General features: G+C 46.1%; 1 protein-coding gene and 1 long non-coding RNA gene across 7 annotated transcripts in view; one reads left to right on the top strand and one right to left on the bottom strand.

Annotated features, from left to right (window-relative positions):
* Positions 1-1,622: 1,622 nt before the first annotated feature.
* PHF12 (PHD finger protein 12) overlaps positions 1,623-25,355 on the top strand; it is a 39,405-nt gene continuing 15,672 nt past the window's right edge. Inside the window, exons 1-3 of one of the 4 annotated variants that reach the window (XM_020911765.2) lie at positions 1,623-2,253; positions 2,905-3,086; positions 22,778-22,850. In XM_020911765.2, coding sequence (XP_020767424.1) covers positions 2,188-2,253; positions 2,905-3,086; positions 22,778-22,850 — 321 coding nt within the window. In that variant the 5' untranslated portion in view covers positions 1,623-2,187. Of the gene's footprint in view, positions 2,254-2,904; positions 3,087-15,331; positions 15,780-22,777; positions 22,851-25,355 lie in introns of those variants that run through there. The other 3 variants (XM_070478767.1, XM_020911760.2, XM_020911762.2) reach the window with 3 other exon arrangements.
* Positions 3,660-22,783, bottom strand: LOC110149372 (uncharacterized). 3 transcript variants are annotated; one of them, XR_011492160.1, is made up of 3 exons: positions 22,392-22,783; positions 21,501-21,794; positions 3,660-4,381 (listed from the first exon to the last, which is right to left on the bottom strand). It is a non-coding gene; the product is annotated as an uncharacterized lncRNA (long non-coding RNA). The 3 variants fall into 3 exon arrangements; XR_002317443.2 differs by having other exon boundaries at positions 3,660-4,304; XR_002317442.2 differs by lacking the exon at positions 3,660-4,381 and adding an exon at positions 13,302-13,665.

Below are 25,355 nucleotides of genomic sequence, written 5' to 3'. Positions count from 1 at the left end.
AGAGGGTAGAGAGTGCCGATCTACATGACATATTCCCCTGCTTGATCAATAAGACCCAGGACTTTATTATTCTTCCCAGGCACCAACCGGATCATTAGGAACGTCAGAAGAACAGAAACCAAAGACCACACACCCACGATCTCACGCTATACAACTCATCCTCCTTACTATCCACCACCCCAAAGCAGCAACTCCTCTCAGGCAGTTAGACAGTATCCTAGCCTGGGAATTTAAAAAATATGTTTCATTCTTAGGTCTGCCATAAATTCACTATGTGAACTAGGCAAATCACTACTTTTCTCTCTGCATCTGGAAATGAAGAGGTTAATACAGATGGTTTTTAAGCCCTTTCCAGTTTTAGGTTTCTGAGAATGCTAAGTATACCTTAACATCAAAAGTGAGCCAGGACACAGCTACCTGGTAACAATGCCAAAGAAACACCTCGAGTCAGGCACAATGATGCCCCTCCCTCCTCCACCGCTTCATCTACAGTCAGGCAGAGGCAACTGGCCATCTCTGTAGATGGCACCAAGGGGAGGGACGGGCGCGGTGGAGAGCGTGAAGCCCCGCCCAGAGTCCAAGGTGAGACCTTCAGACTACAAATCCCAGCATACAGTGGCAGCTCTGAAAGGTATCTCGCTCTTCCCCGAGTCCACATTACATTACACTGCATCGCACGCATCGCATCACACGGAACTACGGTTCCCAGAATCCACCAGACCCATCGCGATTCTTGCTCCCAGGGTGCAATGCTCTCCCTTCGCCCTTTGGACCTCTGCGCGTTGCAAACTGGGAGCTGAAGTCCACTGCGGGCAGGTAGCTGGGCGTTGTCAGCATTACAAACTCTTCGCCTTTGGCTTTCTCTTGGAGGGCAGTTTTCAGAGACAGTAATCAAAAGAGGTTTGTATCGGGCAGGCGGACCTCCATGGTGCCATCACTACTAAAGGCAGGGATGATCAGGCTAAAATTTACTGCTGGGAGCGGGAGGGAAGAGAGAACAGAAGCCATCCAACCCGACACCAAAACCATAGCTTTCCGTCGCGATGGCTTTTCTTTTTCTCTTTACCAATATGGCGCCTGGTCCAGCCACACCTGACGCTGGAACCAAACAGTCCAGTACAACATCCCTAGGAGTACACGCTGTCACCGACAGCCCACCAGCGCCAACCAACACCACACTTTGCTCCTTTCTGTTCACGGCTGAGGACTCCAAGGGCATGGCAGTCTATAACCCACTACCAAAATGGCGAAAGGAGAAGCATTCTTGTTGGGGCCTTCTGGTGACAATACGCCTGCGCCGGAGTCGGTTGTGTTATTGTGGGGCGGGAGGGGAGCATCCGCAACACGCCTGCGCGGGAACACAGTCCTCTTGGTCTACACTCAAACACCAATGGATGAAGAGCCCCGGTGTTCTTGCGGCTGCGCTGTGACCCTTCGGAGCTTTCCCAGGCGCCTGCGCGAGACCGCAAGTCCCGCCCTTTCATCGCAGTACGCTGGCGCAGGGCTGAAAGGCGGGGCTTCGGCCCTTCAGACGAATGCCAGCGCGGCTGCGCGCCGGGGGGTGCCCCCTCTCTGCGGCTGCGCGGGAGCCCGGCCGCCGGCTGTCACTGCGGTTGCGCGCGGCGAGCGGCGATCCCGGGGCGCCTGCGCGGGTGGCTTTGCGGGCGCTCGCGGTAAGTTTGCGCCAAGTGCGCGGCAGCCGGGACGCAGACGGCGGCGGCGGCGAGAGGCGGAGCCCGGGGACCACCCCCCATCACCCTCCCCGCAGTCACCTCACGTACCACAACCTCACCTAACCTCTCACCCCCCCCCTCCGATCCCCCCAACCCCGGGATGGCAGCGCCCGCCAGGCTTCCCGGCCGGACCAGCGGTCACCAGCGCCGGCTCTAGCCTGTGGGACTAGGCCCCGCCGAGGCCTGACCCCCCCCCGAGCCGGGACCCACCGTGCAGCCAGCCGCCGGGCCGGGGCTGAGGGGCCGCTCCCCCCTCACGGCCCGTGGGGAGGACGCTGCCGTCCCGGGGACTGGGGGCCGGGGGGTGGGGGGGAGCCAGGGCGAGGAAGTCGGGACCCGTGTTTGGAAAAAAGAAGAAGGGCCGGGGTCCGGAGCGCCCCCTCCCCCCGCTTCCCCCCTCCCCCCGGGGTTGGGGGGGCCGGAGCAGAGAGCGCCCAGCCCGGGAGGTGGATGAATGTGGGAGAAAATGGAGACCAAGACGATCGTGTACGACTTGGACACGTCGGGGGGGCTGATGGAGGTAAGAGTGGCCCACCTCATCCCCTTCCCCCAGCGCCGGGAGGGAACCTCCGCCCTCCGCCCCACAAAGCCGGCCCTGAGCTCGCAGCGCAAGAGGGCCGGGGGAGGGGGGGGGGGCTCTTCCTCACCCAGACTCTCCCTCCCATCTTTGCAACTCGGGGGGCTGAGCTCAGCCGCCGAGGACGTTTGCAGCAGTTTCACCTACCCGCCGCCCTCGATTCGCTCTCCCGAAGCGCCAACCCACTCCATCTCTTTGCACCGGCGGGCCTCCCCACCCCCTCCTTGTCGGCCCCTTTGTGCTTCCCCCAGCACGTCCGGGTACCCGGCTTCAGGCCTTTCCCGAGCCTGGCTTTGGAGTCCCCCACTGTCCATACAAGGAAGTGGCGAGAAGGGAACCGCGCACCCTCTCCCCATCCCCCTACTCTGATCCTCCCCATTTGGAAGAAGCGGTGCTCGTTGTTGTGCGGCAGGAACGCGGTTAGGGTGGGCTCCCCCTGGTTCCGGGGGCTAAAAGGTTCTGGGAGCAGCCTGGATGGGAGGAAGAAGGACAAAAGGGGGGAGAGGGGTGGGTGACGGAGAAGCCGCGCCGGGGGGGCGACGGACCGCCCGGGAGCTCCGAGTGTGCACACACGCCATTTGTATGTGTGTGCAGCAAATCCAAGCTCTGCTGGCTCCCCCCAAGACGGACGAGGCCGAAAAGCGGAGTCGGAAGCCTGAGAAGGAGCCCCGGAGAAGCGGCAGGGCCACCAACCACGACAGCTGCGATAGCTGCAAAGAAGGTGGGGACCTCCTGTGCTGTGACCACTGCCCGGCCGCCTTCCATCTCCAGTGCTGGTAAGGTCTGGGGACCCCCTCCGGAGCCCCTTGGCGGACCCTTCCCGGCACATTCCTTCACCCGGCCTACCCCTGCTGGCCGAGATAACGGGCGCTTGCAGCCGCTAGCTCTCTGCTGCCGCTGGGGCGAGCGCCTCCCCGCCCCCAGGTGCGGCCCGGATCCGGCCGTTTGAGGGGGAGGAGCAGCCGTAGGTCCGGACCCCGAGGTGGGGGTGGGGAGGAGTGCGGAGTGCCCCATCTGGGATTGGAAGTCGCTGGGGAGCCGGGACGGAGCCGGCGGGCACGGCCGGCGGTGGCGGGGGAGGAAGGGGAGGAGCTCCGGGCCCTGCGCCGCTCACTGCCCGCCGCCCGCGCGCCCGCCCGCCGCCCTCGGGCTCCTGCCGGGATGGGCTGGCCTCGGGGTGGGTGCGCGGAGCCCTCGGCCGCCGGAGCTGCCCTGGTCCAGGCCCGAGGGACCCGGCACCCGGGCGCTCCCAGTCGTGGAAGAAATCATGGAGGGTGTCTCTCGCCTCTGCTCCGCTTCTCTGTTTACAATATGGCGACCCGCCTTTAAATTATATTTTTATTCTCAGCGCCATTTTGGCTGCATATATGATTTGCAGACGTCTCCCGGGGAACAGTGGGGTAACCTCGGAGTCCTTTCGGCGGAAGCTCGTCGGGCGCCGGGGCTGGGGTCTTGCCGTTGGGATCCCCTTTCTCTGCCGCCGCTTGCCCTTGTTGCCTGTCGGAGCTGCCTGCCTCTTCCCTCTCCTCCCCGCGCTGCCGCCTCTTAGGAAATCGAGCCGGGTTAGACAATTAAAATTGCCCTTGGGCGCCGATTTCACTGCTCCGCTCCGGGTCGGCGAACCCTTCTCTGCAAAATTCTTTGCTGCCGGGGTTCTGTGTGCGGTGGCTCCGCGAGGGCATTTTTAAGGAGAGGAGAGCTGGAAAGCCAGGCGCATTTTCTTCCCCCCACTTAATGAACACAAGGGGAGGCGAGAGACCGAAGAGGGAGGGAGGGACCGGGGTTAGTCGCCCGCTGCTTGATCCTCCTCAGCAGTTCAGCCCAGAACAATCCTACCAAGAAGAGTGTAAACTCCAGCTCCTTCCTGGAGAAGTCACCTCGGCCTTCCTCAAAAATCCCACATCTGCGCCGGGACCCCGATCACATCTTGTTCGGATGGCTCTTGTTCTGTTCAGCAACAGTTGACTGGGGCAGATGTTTGCGAGAGGAGATGGCTGGGGAGAGAGCGGTAAAGAGAGGGGCTGCTGCTTTTGTTCTCACCCGTTTTTGATACTGCCATTTTTGGCCTTTTCTTTAAAAAAAAAAAAAAAAAACATAAAGTGAGGTTTTCCTTAAGCTCTCTACACAGTTCCATTCACATTCCGCCTCTAGGTTGGTGGAAGAGTGCCTATTGTGTGTTTGTACTAATTGCAGTTTTGGGAACACTTACTAGACAGATGACTGATACTGGGCAAATTAAGTCTGTGGTCAGAAGTTCTGTAGGAAGCTCCCATTACCATTCCCAAGATTCCTTTGCCCAGGAGAGCACCCCATCTTGGCTTGTAATGTTGCAGGGACAAAAATGATTATCCTGGAGGGAGCTTTGCTGATGGCTTTAAAATTTTTATTGCTTAGTGACTAAGGCCAGCAGGAAGGGTCTGTGGTTTTTAGCCTTTGCTTCCTATAAGGTGTAAGCCATCTCCTGTCACATTTCCTGTGCTGTTGTTGAGCACAGAAGAGATTTGTACTGGGTGGTGTTGTGTTGCTTACTAGTTATTCCCTGTTGATTTTGTTTGGTTTGTGATTGTGTTTGATACATACTAAGAGTGAATTGTAGGCTCCTTGATTTAAAACATGGGTTAATATTTTACCTCTCGAATGAAGTGAATGTTAACCAAGAAGGGTGACTCCCATATTGAGTGAGACTTTTGTAAGCTCTTTATTATTTGTTTAATCAAGCTGAAATTGTTTATTAAAAACCTCAGACAAGGGGGAAGTGTGCTGTTTTGCCTGAGATTGGGCTTTTAAACTCTAAAACCTAACTCCTGAATCTTTGCACTAGATGAGTCCAAGTCTTGTCAAGTTGTAACAATTAACAGTTCTAATTTAGCTGGTGGGGGAGAGAGGCGCTTTGCTTTTCCTTCTTTTTGAGATTCAGACTGTGCATTTCATTGACTACTTTTTTTTTTTTTAAGACCATGAATGGAAAGTGGTAATCAGAGATTTGAGAATCCTAGTAAATGAGACAGCCCTTGTTTCACATCTCCAGTTCCCTCTTTGAAGATGCTAGTACTGAATGTAACATTGATGTATCTGAGTAGTTATAAAAATCACAAAACATTGTAGATACTGGTACAAAGGCAGGAAGCCTTCGCTCAAGTGAGGTTTATCCCACTTTACTGCTTCCTACCCCACACTCTTTCTAGCCCAAGAGAAGTATTTCTTTAACCATCTCAACCCGAGTAGTTAGGTCAAGCAGTTAATAGTGTCAAATTTTTGACTCCTGCTTGTGCTCTCGGTAATTTGTCCCATTATCACTTATTTGTGTCATGTGAGAGTGAGGTTAGGAGGTGTGTCTGTTCTCTCTTGCTTCCCTTTATAACTGGCTAAGACTGGATTATTTACATAAGCATAGTAAAGATGACTTTCCTCTTATACGGAATGTACAAAAGGGAAGATAGAGTTTTGCAAACTCTGTAAGTCTTAATCACAGTGCTGCTGTAGGTCTCCATTCAACGCTCCGGGAGACAAGTCCTTTTGCAGTCTCTGGTGTGCCTGACCAGCTTGCCTCACAGTGAACAGGATCTAGTAAAATGCTCCAGAAGTGGTTTTAGGTACACTTTACCTGCTGGACTTAGTGACATGGCCATAACCCCGGGGGTTTTTTTAAGATAACCTACTGGAGGAATTGAGTGGTCCAATAAGCTGTTTTAATTGTCTTGTCTTTTCTTAGGGGCCAGTGCTCTGTGTGAGGAACCTTTCTTAATTAGACCGGGAGCCCTGTTTCTGGGTTTTCTCTGATAACTTTCTGGGCGAGGGAATGGATTGTCCTATGCTCAGAATCCTGGACTTACTAAAGAATTGAATTTGAAGAGCTGATGTCTTCATATTCGTTTAAGTGATAGGGTAATCAATTTTATCCAAGTTTAACTGGTTTATCAATTATTCAGAGTGGTGGTAAGGGTTACTAAATTTGCCCCTAGAGAACCAGGAAGAGGTGTTTTCAAGTGTTCCCTGGTGAACCTGACCTTTATCATAATTGTTGAGCTTTCTGAAAATACTGATCTCCATGGACTGGTCCCTAAAAATTAGCCTTTAAAAAAAAATTAGAAAACTGGCAGAGCTCTAGTTGCAGCCGACCCATCTTTCTGTTTGAGAAGGATGGGATTGTTCTCAGGGACAAAGTGAGTACCATAGGGCATCACTAGTGAGGCTGACTGGAACCTAAACGGTTGCTTCTGGTTGCATTTTGCTGCAGACAGTCTGAGGGACCAGAACTGTCTGGGTGAGAAGTGCATCTCCCTCGCAGACCTCAGCATGGTCGCTTCCCGTCAGACAGATTTCTGTAGCATTTGCCTCCGCATGTTATATTTGGAATTGTTGGCCGGCTTTCCTCTCTCTGGTGTTGGCAGCAAGATCCAAAACGAGGTTTTCGAAGAATGAGAGTAAAAAGGTCTCTGTGCACAGGCAAAACTAAGCTCAGCTTGGAGTTTTGCATATTTAATTTTCAGTGAGTCATAACGAGAAAGGTCTCACACACACAGTAGAAGACTGCCTTGTAGAAAACCTATATACTGTTCGAACTTCTAAGGGAGTGATTTTTCTGCTTTTGTTGTCGTTAGAATAGTACCAAGCAAGTGGTGAATTAAAATACATTTATTTTAGTGTTATCTTACAAATCTTTTGTTTCTGACATTCTGAGTGCTTAGAAGCCTGGCACTGAAGAACTGGAGATGACAGCATCTGAACTCCCTCCCTTTATTCTGCCCACTCATAGTAAAACGATTCAACAATAAACAAACCTGGGACATCCCTGGAGGTCCAGTGGTTAATATTGCTTCCCCTGCAGGGGATGTGGTTCAATCCCTGGTGGGGAATCTAAGATCCCACATGCTGTGCAGAGCGGCTAAAAGACTTTAAAAAACAACCCTAATTTGGTTTTATGTTTATTTTTTTTTTGTATTTGCTGTGTTGTGTTGGAATCTGGATGTGTAGTATTGTTTTTAAATGATCCACTCAGACATCGAGGTTCCACTAACATTTAACTTTAACTCAATTTCAGTGTGCATGCTTTGTGAAATTTACTTTTTTTTTCAGATTTATTTCATTTATTTTTACCAAAGGCTTTGTAAACTTAACGTGGGGCTCAAGGGCCAGTTCTAACGAAATGAGTGCTGTAGTTGGAAGATAACAGACAAACACTGTTTAAAAATATAAGGATAATACTTGGGATGAGTTGTTTACTCACAAAATGTCAATCTCTTGCTGTTCCTTGAGGCTCTCAAAGTACTTTACAGATGGGCTCCACTAATATGTTAGGGCTGTCTGAGGCCTTTGTGGTATTGGGGTTTTTATGTTTTTGTTTATTTGTTTTTTAATGTGTTTAAATTTGCAAAAGTCGTATTTAGGTACTGCCTTCATTTTAATCTTGGAGGTGAGATTCATCTTGGTCTTTTTAAAATTCTTAAGTGTTTCCAAGAGAATTGTTTAAAAGCCAGATCATAAAGGCAAATAAATTATTTAATTTGAACTGAAAAGGAATTCAAATAGTCACTACTGTGTGTTGAATGAAACCCTGTTTTTTATTAAGTACAAGTGGCACTCAGAAGGGCTCAGTGAGTTTTCAGGGTTCATCGTTCTAAGATTTGTGAGCACTTCATTTTTTTTTATGGCTGAAAACAATTCTATGTATGATTACCATATATACACACACACCCTGTGTTTTTTAAAGTCCATTCATCAGTTGATGGGTATTTGGGTTATTTGTTCTTTTTGCTATTGTGAATAATCATGCTATAGATACTTGAGTGCAAGCTTTCTCTTGGACATCTGTTTTCATTTCTCTTAGGTATATACCCAGGAGTAAAATCACTGGGTCATATGGTAACTCTTATATTTAACCTGTGAGGAACTGCCAGACTATTTTCCAAAGTGGCTGCATCATTTTACATTCCCATCAGCACTGTATGAGCATTCCAGTTTCTCTACATCCTTTTCAGTACTAGCTATTACTTGTCTTCTTGATTAAAGCCATCCTATGGGTATGACATGCTATCTCACTGTGGTTTTGATTTGCATTTGCCTGATGGCTGACTATATTGAACATCTTTTCATGTGCTTCTTGATCATTTGTATATTTTCTTGGAAAAATGTCTGTTCAGATCCTTTGTCTGATTTTAATTGGGTTATTTGTATTTTTATTATTGAGTTGTAAGAGTTCTTTATGTATTCTAGGTACACGTCCTTTGTCAGATATATGACTTGCGAGTATTTTCTCCCATTCTGTAGGTTGTCTTTCACTTCCCCTATCTTCTTATTTTTTAATTTTTACTCTTATCTAGTAAAAGACGGCTGATTTAAGCACACTTTAATGTCTTTGCCTATGTTTTCTATGTCAAGACAGTAAGTAAAGGATTTTTCATGAACTCAGGATGATGTGTCTCAGTAGAGGGAACCTTATAATGATTTGGTATGTTGCTATTTCAGCTTTTCTGGGTGACCACTCTTAGCAAAAAAGTAAAGCTGAAAGTTACCATGGAGGATGTATAAAAAAAATCCACCACATGGCTCCCACCAGCCACAGAAAATTTCTGTGTACAGGCACTTCTCATACATGGAGGGCCCTGGTGTAAGGAGGAAGATTTTAATCACCTCAGTTTGATAGGTACAGCCTTGGGGTGGACATAACTATAGATGAACTAGTGAGCTTTTTGATCCCGGTTAACAAGAACAAAAAGTTGGTTTGAACATTGCAGTGAATTCCTCACCTGTTTATATGTATCTATATCTAAGCCCAGGTAGCAGTAAATAGGGAGATAGCAGGCAGAGACTATTTGCTTGAAGGTTTTATGTAGGTTATACAAGAAACCATCTGCTATGATGCCCCCAGGAGGGGTTTTTTTGGTACCCTAGAAATGCAGGTATCCTGCTTCTTAACAGAAACGGGTATATTTTTTCTTCTGTAAGTTGCTAGAACAATAGTAAATAGATGGAGTTGATTGTTGTTTGTTTTGAGTTCTGGGTAAGAGTTTTAAAATCCATCTCTGAGCTTTCTTGTCCCACCCCCAGCGCATAAACAGCTGTTCCTTGGGTGTGTAGTTAAGCAGGCCAACCTGGTAGAAAATTCTGGTTGAGTTTATGATGGCATTTACTATGATAATGCAGCACAGGCTCCTGGAAATGCATTCTAGTTTTAAAGTGCCAGAGTTTTAAGTAATTAGAGCAGTGGGGAAAAAGTTTGTCTTCCCCCCTCCACTGCTCTTCCTTGACTTAAAGCCCCTAGGGAGTGCAGCATGGGCCAGCTGCATTGCCATTCAATGAGTGACACTTCTGAGAGCACCTCTGCGTAATGCTAGCCTCCCAAGAGACAGGACAGGAGTACAGCTGTCCCTCTGCCAATTTCCTGCAAGAGGAGGACATTGTATTCAGTGCAAGTCCTAGACCAAATTTCAGAAAGGCACTTTGGTGTTGCAGAGTTGTCACTGTGCCCAGGCCGCATGCACAGGTCGCTAGCTGACTGCCTTTCCCATGACTCAAGAACAGTTAAGAAGAATAAGAAGGTGACTCCTTTTTCTGCCTGCCATTTCCAGATATCAAATTCCTCATCCTTTAAGCCTTAATTTTTTTCTAAATCTAGTCTCAGCAAATAAGAATAAAGATGAAGTCTTTGTTCTTTTTTCTAAAAATGGAGTTTTGTATGGGAGGCAAAAGACACTGAGGGGTGTAATGGACACTGATAAAAGGAGAAATCGTTGATTTGATCCATTGACGAAAAGGGGCTTGGCTGTTACACACAGCTCTTGTTGAATTCACAATAAGCAAATTCCTGGTATACCTTGCAGATTGATGACATTTTCTAAGTAATGAAAAACTTGACTCACTCATTTAAAGAACTACACTCCTTTCCCTTTTGCAATCCTATACTCAGTGCTCACTAAACTAGTTAAAAGACAGAGACTGACCCATCTCCTCTGCTCACCGTTGCATAATACTTAGTGGTGTCACAAATGAGAGAGGTGCGAAGATAAACATTGGTTGGGTAACAGAAATGATGTCTGGGTTCTTCAAAGCGGATGGTACTTTGTTAACACAAACATGGTGACCGTTCCTTTCTCCCTCATTAACGTTTGCTTTCCTATATATTAGTAGCTTGGGTTTTTAATCTTTGCCCTTCCCCTGTTTTCTGACAAATTATCCAGGGTAATCTCCCAGGAAATGTTTCCTGGTCTTGAAAGGACAAAAGTCTTAGTTGCGGGGTGGAGAGTGTCAATGCCTGAACCTAACTTTGGTCTCTCTCACTGCTTTAGGCTGTGCCTAAGGCTTTTTTTAAAGTAAACTCAAGTGAACAGGAGAGGGGCCTTCCCTTCCGCCTGCCATTGCAGGAGACACAAGAGATGGAGGTTTGATGCCTGGGTGGGGAAGATGGGCTGGAGAAGAAAATGGTAACGCACTCCAATATTCTCGCCTGGGAGGTCCCATGGACAGAGGAGCCTGGCGGGCTACAGTCCATGGGGTCGCAAAGAGCTGGACACATCTGAGCACAGCACAAAACAGGAGAGGATTCTGTGGGATTTGAGTTTATCCATAGCCCAAAGACTTCACTGTACCTCCTGGCCAGGCAGGAATTGGGGGTACCTCTCGGAATTGCTAGCAAGGTTAAATTCCAGGCAGCGCCAATACATTTTACAGGCTTTTATGCAGCTGTGATCCTCAGAAGGATGCTGGGTGTTTGTTCCCCTGTCTGCATTTGTGCAAAGAACGGAGCAGAAAAGCTAATGAAATGCATGGAACTTTGAGTGAGTTTAGAAAAGTCTCTGCATTACAAATTTGGCCAGTGTGGAGCTACTCCTGTTCTTTCTCCCAGCCATGGGCTCCTGCGATGAGCTGGAAGCTTTTTAATTCCCATGTTGACTAACTGTCAGAGTTCTCCTGATTCCTGGTTTTAACGAAGTTCTGGAAACACCAGGGAGAAACTACGGTGAACTTTCTCCATGAACAATCATCAGTTATTGGTCAAAATACATTGTGAAAATTTTACTATGTGAATCTCATTAAAAGTGTCTAAACCTGTAATACTTCATAGGCCTGTGCCTGGGTTGGCCATATGTAACTCTCCTTGACCTTGCTTGCCATTTTTATGAAAGACCATCTTAAATGCAGGGAGAATTCTGTCACTAATTTTGGCCTTTCTTGATGCTGATATTGATGATGTTTTGCTCTGTCATTTGTGTTTTGCTTTACCCCTCCTCAGTAGTCCTCTCGGTTTTGCTTGGCAGAGATGACACTTAGTCATCTAACTCAAGGCAGTTCTGACTCCTGACTCCATGATAGCAGACATCTTTGACTTTGGGCTGCAGTTTATGGCCTTGAAGTAGGAAAACTGTCTGCAGGTTATTTAAGTCACAGGAAAGAGCTCCTGCCCAGGGCCTGTATGCTTGCTGCATGCAAGCTTCCCACAAGTCTTAGCATTTGTGTGCACACTTTCAGGCCTTTAGGGTGATTGTTCTTTGGTTGGGGGCCATCCGAGAGAACAGTGGGCAGAAAGGAAGAATCATGGCGCTGTCTCTGACAAGTGTGTTTAGCTCCTAAATAGGTCACCAGGGGTATAACTGGAAGGCTTCAGAAGCCCAAGTCAGCACTTAGCTGTGGCATCAAACCACGACAGCACAGTCTGACAGCATGCCCAGGAGATTACTTCAGCTGGGCAGGGCGGGGAGCTTTGAGGTTTCTAAGTGAATTGGGGGAGGGGCGAGCGGCAGAGTCAAAGAAGAGGGGACTAAGTCCTGTGCTGTTTTGGCCCAAATGGTAGCTTTATGCCTCCTCCTTCCCTTTTTTTTTTTTTAAAAAAAAAAGAAGACCCTGTCAGTGTAGAGTAAATGAAGCAGAAATCCTTCTTGGGGAAGAGCAGCTGGGCCATGGGTAGAAACCTGCTCTCTGCATTTAGCTGGCTTTCAAATAGATGGTCTCCCTACATCTAAGATGTTACACTGTTTCTAGTTTTCCCAACCTTTATAGAATTTTAGGCCCAATATCTGTAAGATGTGAACTGTTCCAGATTCCCTGAGCTGTGTTCACAAGAAGAGTGTGGCCTGGCTATTTCCTTACTCTTAGTCGTCCACTGAAATTTGACCACAGAACAGTACCCAGTTTTCCATACCTTGGAGACTTTTATGGAATACACAGTTAAGATTGTTCTACTTTCCCATGGAATGTTCCCTGAGACTATTAAAAAGTGACTGTTGAGGCCAGAGTATCGACTCTTTTCTAAAACAAGTGGACTCCAGCATCCATCATTAGGTGAATGAATGAAGCCCATTTTTAAAATGTTTGCAGCCAGCTCATTTTCCATTGTAGAGAAGCCAGGATTGCAAGAACAGCCACACCAGTGATAGAGCAGGTCCTGTGGCACCGGGGTTCGGGTTGTAGAGAAGTTAGCAGAGGCAAACACCTGGTAGAACTGTTGGTGGTCTGCCCCACCTCCTCTTTGCCCTGCACTACTTGTAACCCGCTTTTCCAGGTGTCCTTCACTGGGAGGATGGCCAGTGAAGCTCTACATGAAGGCAATAAAATCAGGGGGCACAGTCAGCTAGTTTGAAAGGATTATATGCCTGTGGAAGTGACGCAACTCGCTAAGTTTCTCAATGGGGCGTTTGTAATGGTCTGGCACTGCATTGGCCTCCTTGTTAACACAGCCACTGAGGCTCTGCATGAAAAAACCAGCAGTGCGTGTACTTTTTATGTATTTTGTGGCATTAGCTGTATTTGAGTCAGTAGCTGGGATAAAGGAGAGGAAGAAATTAAGGTTCAGGGACCCCATGAACTTTCTCTCCACTTTCATCTCTTCAGTATCCTTCAATGTGACCATCTTTCCTGCCTTTGAAAGGTAGGCCATCTGTGAAGGGAAAAGCTAATGCCCACACAAGTGTCCAGGGGAAGCTTACTATTTCTTCTGACATTTAAATTTCATTAAGTTTTGTTCCTTCAAAACACAGACCAGTAAATCGAGGAATTATTAATACAGCTTTTAATTTAAACAGATGTTTTTAAATTAAACTTGAACTGTCATCTCTTAGCTTTTCCAGGACAGAAACTGATTTCAGTTTATAAAAGCCTTGTTTTCTATGCGGGTAAATGCCTTTGTAGATCAAGATGGCTGCTGGGAGGCTGAGACACGGCTATGGTCCTGTCAGCAATCCCGTTTTGACTAGTACCGACACATTTCCTGAGCTAGCCAAGAGCAGCAGGGCTAGTCAGAGAGAGGAGGCCTGTTCTGAGCATGTATTGTCTTCAGCAGTCAATCTTGCACAATGCCATTAAATATAAATGCAGGATTTTTATCTGGTAGTGGACCTCACGTGGATGGATGAGACCCATGAACTGTGAAATTAAAAATCAGAACCGCTCAGTGCTATTGTTTGCTGACTGAACACCCCCACCACCCCAAAAAGGGGAGGGGACATACAGATGGTGGGGAAGGGGGGCTGCAGGCAGTGAAACCTTTCTTAGTCTGATATTTTATTTCAACTGAAACAACCGTTTGTGGGGCTGGAGAGCTTCTGATTCTTGGAGAATCATGGGTTCTGACAGGAGGGACCCTCATCAGTTCATTTGACTGACCTCTTTTAGAAGAGAACGGAGTGGAAGGCTCTTGGTGTATTGTATACAGAAAGGCTGTTTGAACAGTGTTCCTATGTGTATTATATAGAATATTTTGTCAATCCAGGGAGAGAAAATGGAGTGTGTTCTTTTTTAAGTATTTCTTCGTCCACCTGCTTCCTTTTGTCCTGAGACATACACCAAAGCTTTTAATTTGGTTAGGTGATATTTTCATGTCTTTCTGACTGCCTTTGGCTCAAGTTTTAAAATGTCAGTGTCACTTAGCTGGATGGACATTTGCAAGCCATACATCAGTAACAACATATTAACAAAAAAAAAAAGTCCAGAGCCCTGTACCATTTTTATCTCCATGTTGTGATGCAAAAAAGAAATCTCTGAAATAAAAGGCAGTCTTTCTGCTTCCCTGTCTCCCTTCACCTCTCCCCTCCTCCCTTTGTTCTCTCGATCCCCTCCCCCTCTCCCTTCCAGTTCTATATTGAAAAACTGCTTGTGCTGGATGGATAATTAGCACAGAGCTATGGAGCAACAGGTCCCGCTGGTAGCGACTAAATCTGAAGTAAATGTTAATGTCGGGCAGGTTCACATGTATTAATAGGCGAGGGAGATGAGTGAGGTTAGACTGGGATCAACCGCACTGGTATATGACTTGAAATAGATTCTCTTAATTAGAGAGCCAAGAACCATGACAGCTACCAACATCTTTCCACCTGCAGTGGTGAGCTGCTGCCTCATTAGTGAATGAAAGAGACATTCTAAATTAAAACCGGGCTCCTTCCATCCTTTAGCTGTAAGTTGGGATCATTTGGCTCTGGACTTTGAATCTTTGACCCAGCACAGATATTACAGTTAGCTGAGGGTTGTGTGTCTGTGATTTTCTCAATAGACCAATCTAGACACCCTCTTCAGCACCAGAGGCACATCATTTGATATGTTTGTGGGAGTTCAGATGCTAGAGTCCTGCAGCAGAGGTTTAGGAGTTTTTGCTTGAAATAATTAATGTTTTTGACAAGCCTTTTTTTTTTTTTTTTTGTAATTTTTGGCTGCCTTGGGTCTTCCTTGTTGCAGTGCACAGGCTTCTCACTGTGGTGGCTTGTCCTGTTGCAGAGCCTGGGCTCCAGGCACATGGGCCTCAGTAGTTGTAGCACACAGACTTAGTTTTCACGGACCAGGGATCAAACTGGTAGCCCCTGCATTGCATGGTGGATTCTTAACCACTGCACGGCCAGGGAAGCCCCTTTGACCAACTTTTTAATTGGTTTGTGTGCAGATGTTACTGTTAACAGTTTATAGGCCCTCTCAGGCCTCACAGAGCAGCTACTCTGTGAGATGCATATCCTTCAGTTGTAACATCTCTGAAGATTTAGAGCTCCATTGTTGTGAAGTATTTTATAGCTTACAGTGTCTTTAAGATCAGGTAGTGGTTAAAATAGCTTACAGTGTCTTTAAGATCAGGTAGTGGTTAAAATAAATAGCAAGTTGCAGAGCGGTGAACAGTCGCTCTCTGGCCAGTAATTGCAGTAATTGCTTTTTAACAAACGATCTGGAAGGAAACATCTGTAGCTGTGAAGATGGGAAGATTCTGTAAGAGTACCATGCTCCCAGGACACCCTTCTGTCCTGGGGAGAAGGGTGCCTGTTTTTTAGCACTGTGGGCCATATTCTTTGAAGCCAGAAAATAAAATAAAGATCCTTGGCCTGTTGTCTAAAGAGCTACCAGTTTTCCAAGACAAGCCAGCTCACGTATAGAATACCACTTTTCCAGGGCTCACCTTTCTTCCCAGGACTTAGTTCTCCGAAGGAACCTAAAGGTGGTTGGTGGAGTTCAGTCTCTGTTCCCAGGAAAATGTCTCCACTCCCAGAACCTTCCTTTATCAGGTAGGTTGTCACAATACCGAAATACACCTTCTTCTAAAACTATAGTCTCAGGACTTCCCAGGCAGTCCAGTGGTTGAGACTCTGTGCTCCCAATTCAGGGGGCATGAGTTCGATCCCAGGTCAGGGAACTAAAATCCCACATGATCCCCAGCTTGGCCAAAAAATAAAATTAAAAAAAAAAAAAAAACTAATCTCCTCATGAACACCTCAAGATCCTTAACTTTATCATCTGTAGATCACTGGCTTAATAACCATTTGCTGAATAGCAGTTGTTGCGATGTAGAAAGAATCAGGGAAGGGCCACTGTCACCTTCAGATACCAAAAGACCAAACTTCTGAGGCTCTGGGTTGTCTGGGATCCAAGAGCAGTTGAGTCTTACATAGGTCTTTATGCCTATAAGCAGCTTGTAGCTGGTTGTATGTGGTCTCCATACCAATTGTCCTTTCCAAGTTGTCTCTCCACTGTGGTCCGTGAGAGCAAGGACCATTTCTGAAATCTTGCCACTTAGTACATTGCTTAACATAACGTGGGGGAGGCGGGGTGTGGGTGTGAGAGAGAGAATTCAGTCATGTCCAACTCTTTGCGACCCCATGGACTGTAGCCCACCAAGCTCCTCTGTCCATGGAATTTTCCAGGCAATAATACTGAAATGGATTGTCATTTCCTCCTCCAGGAGATCTTCCTGACCCAGGGATGGAACTTATGTCTCCTGCATTGGCAGGTGGATTCTTTATCACTGCACTGCCTGGGAAGCATAACATGGTGTCCAGTAAATACTTGAGTGGATGAATGACTGGTCTTCTCTCCCTAGAGGCTGAGTTTCTTGACGGGGTAGATCATAACTGGTTTGCTTAATGTCCTTCCTCCAGCGTGGTACCTCCAGTGTGGCACTGGTTAGGAAGCAGTGGGAACTCAATAAAGGAAGACTAATGGAGAGGGAAATGCTTGACCTTGTGGTTGAGTAAGTTACTCTGATGGATATTCCATTGTGTTCCCCAGAAATAAGATAACTCCCAAAGGTTCTTTAAAAACAGATTGGGCTCAAGATTTGGAAGAACCAGGAAGCTGATTTTGGTTCTCATTCTGCTGCTTTCTGACTCCATAGCTTTAGATAAATGAGTTTGGAGATACCTGCATGATGGGAGTAAGAATTTTCACAGTTTGATGGTGAAGATCAAATAAGCGCATCTGTGAAAACACTTTGTGAACCGTAATACACTAGATGTAAAATGAGATTATCACTCTGCTGTTTCTAAGCTTAGTGATTAGGAAGCACATCGATGTCTTTACAAGTGGCACCGGCTCACAGTAGTGTTTTTATGGTTTTTACTACTGAGCAGCAGAAACTCTGATAATTTCAGTGTTACCTGACTTTAACTTTTAATCATTTCCTTCTGTAGAGGATGGCCTTCAGCGCCCTGTCTTCATTGATATATAGGGTTGAGAGGGAGCTGGGATGGAACTGTGTTCTTCTTGACAGGCATATTATGATTTAAAGACTTTGGCATGCATATGATTGTTTCGAAGTTGCATGTTTAACTTGTGAGAATACTGTTCTAATGAGGGAAGGAGCTTTAAGATGAGTGGATGAGGCAGGGGAGTCCTTAGGATGTGTGTGTGAGCAATCCCAAGGCTGTAGAATCTTCGTTCTTGGGAAGGGGGATCGGGATGGGGAACACATGTAAATCCGTGGCTGGTTTCTGTCAATGTATGGCAAAAACCACTACAATATTGTAAAGTAATTAGCCTCCAACTAATAAAAATAAATGAAAAGGAAAAAAAAAAGAATCTCCTTTCTCCCTGGAATCCTTTCTCTGTCGGCGCTGTTTCTGATACAGAACAAAATTAGTCTGCTTGCAGAACAGCATCTTCAGAAAAGTTTCTGAGCTCATTGCCCTACCCCAATGGCAGCCTGTCTTTCCTTGAGCCATTTCGTGAATCTTTATCTAGATGTCTAAGTTGAAAAACTGCCTTCTAAGGACTTCCCTGGCTGTCCAGTGGTTAAGACTCCACATTTCCAGTGCAGAGGGCGTAGATTCAATCCCCAGTCAGGGAGCTAAGATCCTCCGTGCCATATGGTACGGCCAAAAAAATAAAAGCTTTTTATAAAAGCTGCCTTCCACATAGCTTGAAAGGAATTGCTCAAAGCAAAGAAGAAAGAACCATCATCATGAGAAAGCCTGGTGGGTGATTCCTGTTTTCCAGCCATGACTGCGATGGTCATTTTCAAGAAACATAGACCTTCCTTCCCTATTCATCCCATCTCTGATATTACTGCCATCTCTCAAGATACCATATTTTCAAATTTATTTCAAGATGCATGTTCTGTCTCTAAGAAAGCAGCAAGGCCTCACTTTTTAAAATGTCTGTGTTCATCCTGGAGACAACACTCTGACTTTCCTTCATGACTCCCTAAACTCGCAGCCCTCATCCCACACTTCAGGGTAGACAAGATGAGCCCATGGTCATAATCTAGGATTCTGAGAAATGTTCTTAAGCATGGTATCTCTAAAAGTGATCCTTTAGAAGCCAACCAGGAGCTACTTTTGAGAGCTGCTTAATACAGATTTTAAGCATTTTACCCCTGTGTTAAGAAAGATAAATCAAATTGCGTAAAGAGGATTTAAGTAGGGTGTTGCTGTAGGAAGTTTAGGCTTGCAGGTATGGACTTTGATTCTGATATCTTATTGTTTTGTGACAGAAAATATAAGTAATTTCATGTGTGATTTAACCACCAAAATAAGTACCCAACCACATTGCCTCATCTCATGACTTTGGCCAGGGGGCAGTTACATTCACTCTTAGAAACACATTCATTTTGTGTTCCCCAGTTCTTTAAAGCTTTATTGTGTACCTGCTGTGTGCCAAACATTATGCAGAGACTGGCAGAGAGCAGGATTCAGGTTCCTTGAGAGTTCAGTATATAGTGTGGCCCAGAAGTGCCATAGAGGATCGCGGGCTGTCAGAGGAGACTTCCTGGAGATGACGCCTAACTTGGGCTCCAGAAAAGAAGGAGTTCACCAGATGAAGGATTGGAGGGAGGCTTAGCTTTTGTGGTTGTGGGTAGCAGCTCTGGCATGAGCAGAGAGACACAGGGTTGAGAAACAGCATGGACTGTGTCGGGAGCCACCAGACTAATGGAGCTGGGGAAGGGGCAGATTTCTGGCCTGCAGTACTGAGGAGCTTGACCTTTATCCTTTTGGGGTGAGGGCAATATGGAAGGGCTTTTCATTAGGAGACTGACATGATCAGATTGTGGCAGAATTATTTTGCCAGCAGGGTTAGACATAGATTGAGGAAGGCAGGAAGAGCAGCCAGGGGGGCATTCACATCTTGGTAAAAAGATCTAAGCCACTGCCACCTTGCCTCACCCTTCCCTGCTTTACGTGTTTAGTGTAGGTTATCTTGATACAAAACACAAAGCCAGTAGGCAGATGAAAAGAAATGATGAAAAACAGAATCAGAAATGACAGCCCTTTCAGGGTTAATTTTAATATGACAGCTGCTGAAGCATAGCAGAGTCTGTAGGCCTTTGCAAATTACACACATGCATTTCATTAGTTTGGATATGGCCTGTGAGGAAATACATTGGAAAGAGCTAGGGAAGACTTTACAGGTGACATTCACGTGTGGTTATCTAGGGCTTGAAGACCTGTCCCAGTAGGCCACTGTGCCTCCTGGTAAGGATCCTCCTGAGATTCCACCAGGGAAACCAAATAGGAAGCAATGAGCTGTGAGGGCTTGGTGGACATCCTGACATGTACGCTTAGGGCCCCAGGGATATGTTGACAAAGCAGGAGCTAGGAAAAATTGTCAGGCTAAATGCTATTTAGGTAGAAAGGGTAAAGCAGCCTAGCATTAAGGCCTAGGACTTAAGGAAGAGTCCTTATATATTCATAGCCTATATATATATATAAAATATATATAATAATTTGTTTTTAGCATTTTTCATATATTATGAAAAAAAATTTCCTTCACATCATTCCAAGTTGGTGAATCCCAGGAACCAAATATAGGAATTTCTTAAGCATAAATGTAACCTTATTCTGTATAGCAGTGGCTTTCAAACCTTGGATGTTGAGCAGAATCACCTGGAGAGCTTGTTAAACACACGTTACTGAGGCTGTCTCAGAATTTCTACTTCAGTAGGCCTGGAGTGAGGGCTCAGAATTTGCATTTCTTTTTAATTTTTTAATTGAATTATAGTTAATTTGCAATGTTGTGTTTCAAGTGTATGCAAAGTGATTCAGTTATATATACATACACACATTCTTTTTCATTATAGGTTATTACAAGATACTGAATATAGTTCCCTTCGCTATACAGTAGGTCCTTGTTGTTTACCTACTTTATATTTAGCAGTGTATGTGTGTTAATCACAAAATCCTAATTTATCTTCCCCCCACCCTACCCTCCACCACTGCTATACCCTTTCAGTTCAGTTCAGTTAAGTTCAGTCACTCAGTCGTGTCTGACTTTTTGCAACCCCATGAATCTCAACACGCCAGGCCTCCCTGTCCATCACCAACTCCCGGAGTTTACTCAAACTCATGCCCATCAAGTCGGTGATGCCATCCAACCATCTCATCCTCTGTCGTCCCCTTCTCCTCATGCTCCCAATCCCTCCCAGCATCAGGGTCTTTTCCAGTGAGTCAACTCTTTGCATGAGGTGGCCAAAGTATTGGAGTTTCAGCTTCAACATCAGACCTTCCAATGAACAGCCAGGACTGATCTCCTTTAGGATGGACTGGTTGGATCTCCTTGCAGTGCAAGGGACTCTCAAGAGTCTTCTCCAACACCACAGTTCAAAAGCATCAATTCTTTGGCACTCAGCTTTCTTCACAGTCCAACTCTCACATCCATACATGACCACTGGAAAAACCATAGCCTTGACTAGACGGACCTTTGTTGGTGAAGTAATGTCTCTGCTTTTTAATATGCTATCTAGGTTTGTCATATCCCCTTTGGTAACCATAAATTTGCTTTCTATGTCTGCAAGTCAAGTAAGTTATTTGTATCATTTTTTTAGATTCCACATATAAGTGATAAATGATGATTTGTCTTTCTAGGACTTCCTTCACTCAGCTGCAAGTGGTGTTTCATTCTTTTTTATGGCTGAGTAATATTCCATTGTATATGTATACCATATCTTAACACGTTCATCTGTCGATGACCGTTTAGATTGCCTCTATATCTTGGTTATGGTAGATAGCACTGCTGTGAACATTGGGGAGTATGTATCTTTTTGGACAGAATTTTTATTTCTGGTAAGTTCCCAGATGATGCTGATGCTGCTTGTCTGGAGACCACACTTTGAGAACCCCTGCTGTAGAGACATTATAAATGTGACCCTCCTAAGAATTCAATAAAGTTTCATATGATTCTTACAAACCTTAATGGAAATCAGTGATCTGGAGACTCAATAAGACCAGCCCTCCACAGCTGTAATTTTGATTCAGTATTGACTTACTGAGTGACTACTGTTTATGCAGCCTCTCTATTGTAAAGATACAAAGAGGGAAGGAGATCCAGCCCTTGTCTTGATTCCTCTGATAAAAGAAGTAAGAGAATTGTCACACAAGGGAAGGCATAAGAAGGATGTCTTAGTGGTCTGAGAAGAGTGCGTGGAGGAATTGTGGGCTCAGTCACCTATCACTGGTAACAAACTACCCCAAAACTCAGTGACTTAAAACAGACCCTAGTTATTATCTCTCACAAACCTGCATGTTGACTAGGCTCAGCTGGATGGTTTTTCTGTTCAGTTGTTATCTGGGACTGTGGTTATTTGGAGGCTTAGCTGAGCTGGCATGATCCAGGATGACTCAGTCTTGTAGCAATAGTCGATGCTGGCTGTTGACTTGGCGCTGACTGGAGCGCCTGAAGTCTCTTCTGTGTGACCTCTCAGCATGAGAGCAGGGCTCTGAGATGGAACATTCCAAGTGTGTAAAAATGGAATCTACAGGGCTCTTCAGACCCAGCCATGGAAGTTCCTACATTGTCACCTCTGCTGCATTCTGTTGGTTAGAACAAGTCACAAGAGGGAATGCCTCAGTGATCCAGTGGTTAGGATTCCACACTCTTACTGTTGAGGGCATGGGTTCAATCCCTGCCCTAGTTGGGGAACTGGGATCCTGCAAGCTGCGAGGTGTGGTCAGAAATAGACAAGGCAGTTCGAGAGGAAGGAAATGGACTACTGGGTGGAAGGGTAGCAGAGAATTTGTAGCCATCTTTAGCTACTATAGGCTGATTGAGGCAGGCCCTACAGGATGAATAGGGTTTTGATAGGCATAGCTTTCAGAGGGAAGAGTTTTAGAGGAAGAAATAGCAAGTCTACAGTTTAACCAGGGGGAAAAGTTCCCAAAAGGGGCATGGGAAGATGGAAGGGGACCCTGTGACAGAGGGCTTTGAACAGCAGGTGGAAGATCATGGACTTCACTGGCCAACTTTGAAATGGCTGTGGAGGACCTATCTGTGATTTTATTAGCATGGTGCAGAGTTTGGGAATGACTCCTCAATTCTCCAAACCAGTTCATTGTATCTTTCCCTGTCAGTCCAGTGTTCATAGCTCTGGGTTTGGCATCTCTTTCTAAGATGTGGGAAGGTATACTTACTCCTTGAAAGTGAAAGTGAAGTCGCTCAGTCATGTCCGATTCTTTGCGACCCAGTGGACTGTAGCCTACCAAGCTCCTCCGTCCATGGGATTTTCCAAGCAACAGTACTGGTGTGGGTTGCCATTTCCTTCTCCAGGGGATCTTCCTTACCCAAGGATCGAACCCGGGTCTCCTGTATTGTAGGCAGACGCTTTACTATCTGAGCTACCAAGCTTACTCCTTAGGTTACTGTAAATGGGGCCAAGTAAGCATTTTGAAGGATAAGAGATGTATAACTACAGAATACAAGTTGAGCAACATGCGGCTTTGCATCAGACCTAATTAGGCTTGTCCCTGCTGCATTGGTGCATTAGTTACTTAGTCTTGCCCTTGTCTTTTTCTCGTAGCAACCCTCCACTGAGTGAAGAGATGTTGCCTCCTGGGGAGTGGATGTGTCACCGGTGCACTGTTCGACGAAAGGTAAGAATGCTGCTTTCTGAAGGCTTTGCTCCAAATGCCAGATCTAGACCACTGATAATGGAGAGCAAAGACGGCCTGGCCCTGAAGGCTTTTTCGTCCCTCCTTCTTATCTCTTCCAGCCCTGAATCACCCTCACACGCTCCGTGTTGACTGTTTAGAATCCAGTAGGGCCTAAAATTCAAACATGGGCTGCTGAAATGGGCTGAAGAGGTGTGTTAATTTACTGAGACATGTTCATTCACTAGTGACAGGAGTAGTCTGATCTCCTTGTAGACTTCCTGATAACTGGCCTGAACATACTGGCAGCTGTTTCCATGGCGAAAGAGGCTGAAGAAGAAGGCTGCCCCTGCAGCTTGATAGAAAAAGGATTCCCCTCACCTCGAGGCAAATAAGTCACTGGTCTCCAGAGGCTTGGTCAGGTGTGGGGGGTGGAGAGCACTTTGACCCACTTGGACCCCAGGTTGTCTAACCTCTCTTCAGCTCCCCTTCCCTCAGCTTTGATAATTTAGTACTGGCTTTGAGAACGTAATTTTCTATGTTGAGAACTTTGGTGGGGTTCAAAAGCTAAATGCTCCCTTATCAAAAAAGGAAGTAAGTGTGCTTCCACCAGATAGCGAGACCCAATCCTCAAATTACAGGCTGTGGATTAGAATTTGTGTGTGAATTGTAAACCATTCCCTGCCCTACCCCCACACTAATCACACACCAAGCAACTGTCCTTTGTTGTGACATCACCTCTTTTCCTGGCCCCTCAACATGATGTCACAATGAATGATGACTTCCTTTGTTGCAGAAACAGGATGAGATGATTCAGAGATTGTGGTTTATGTGTGTAACAGTTTTCAGCCTTTAAGAAGGTTAACAATTAGGCGGACACTTTTTCAATGTGTGCATAGAGTTCCTATTAAAAAGTAAGCCAAGGCCAAGTCAACCACCCTACCAGAGCAGTGGTTTGATTTCTCTTGATGTCCACAAAGCAAGTGTCCTTCAGCTTGTCCTCCTCCCAATCTCTACCTGTGTGTCCCCAGCTAGATTAGAGTGGTGTTAGTTAGAAGCATCTGTCAGCCAAGAGGCCTTTCAGAAACTTGCCACTCAAAAAAACTGAACTGAACAGGGCTGGGAACTACTGTGGCAGAAGAGATGAAGCCAGGAAAAGGAGGTGAAGAAGAGGAGCTAACATTGTTTTGATGCTCATCATGGCTGGCTGTTCTACATGTGTTTCATGTAATCCATACAGCCTCCTATGAGTGCTGGTGCTATTATCTCCATTTTTAAAAGGAAGAAACTTGAGGTTCACAATTATAGAACTTACCCAAGTACTCAAAAGAATTGACCGAACCAAGTTTTGAACCCATAACTTTCTGACTCCAGACTCTATTACTTCCTCAACAATTTAAACAGAACTACTTTCTGGGGATTATACTATAATATGCCTTTTTCTGCATAGTGTGCTTTTCCCAAAATGCCACTCCCTGCTCTCAAGTGGACCTCTGTGTCTTCCCATGCCATATCTGCCTTTTGCACCACCACCACCTCTCCAGCCCTCTGGCCTCCCTTAGTTACAGTGAAGTGGGTTGAAATGGCCTCCTGTGGACCTCACCAACCTCTCATGTTCAGGTCTCACTCCTAGTGGAAGCTAGATCTTACCCCCATCTCAGAGTCATCCCTTTCATGTATCCGGTGCTCTTTGTCACAACCAAATCCCTGAGAGGAGGAGGAGAAAGGTTTTACTAGTCTCACTTCACACAGAGAGGAATTCCTGCCCTCCAGCCGGAATCACCTAAGGTCATAGGGACCTTAGGTGGCAGAACTGGGACAAGATCCCAGGTCTCCTTACTGGACCCCAGTGCTAAACCTTTATTCTGCTTGCACCCTTGGAGGAAAATGTATTTGTCAGTCATTCAGTCCTACTCTGTGCACTTAGTCTTTTCCCTGTCCCCACCTTTCCATTCAAAAAGTGCCACTTTCAGGGTTCTAGTTAAACTGGAGACATGAAAGCCACCATTCTTGGACACCGTGATTGCTGGGTCACTCTGCTCCACACACCATCCTTCCACCTTGTAGTGTGGTTGCCTTGCAAGCCAGTACCCACCATCCCTGGATAGGGAGCTCGGCTTGCCCGTTTTACTTTTTACCTTTGCTTTTACAGACCTTTCTTTATTTTGAGCAAAGTTCTTAACCCTTCAGGACACTCCCAAGGCAAACGGCAGCGTTCTCAGTCCTTGATTCCCTGAGTTGTCCTCACTGTCCCCACTTAGTCTAAGTTTCTTCTCACTGCTTTAACTTTAATCCCTTTACCCCCACCTTGTGTGTGGAGACACTGTGTATCATAGGATGTGTGGTTTGTTTCTGACTTTGGTACTTTCTGATCCCCTGCCCCACTGGTTTTGCCAGCTATAGTTTAGTTCAGCCATAGTTTGGTCAACTTTCACAGACCAGTGTTCCAAGTCCACAGGTGGGTGAGTCTGTAATATTAGAGACCTTCATGGTTTTGGTGAGTGGTCT

Source organism: Odocoileus virginianus, chromosome 17 (genome assembly GCF_023699985.2).
Source record: "Odocoileus virginianus isolate 20LAN1187 ecotype Illinois chromosome 17, Ovbor_1.2, whole genome shotgun sequence".
Lineage (NCBI taxonomy): Eukaryota > Metazoa > Chordata > Mammalia > Artiodactyla > Cervidae > Odocoileus > Odocoileus virginianus.
Note: the sequence above shows the minus strand (reverse complement) of the source record. Positions and strands in the feature narration are given on the sequence as shown.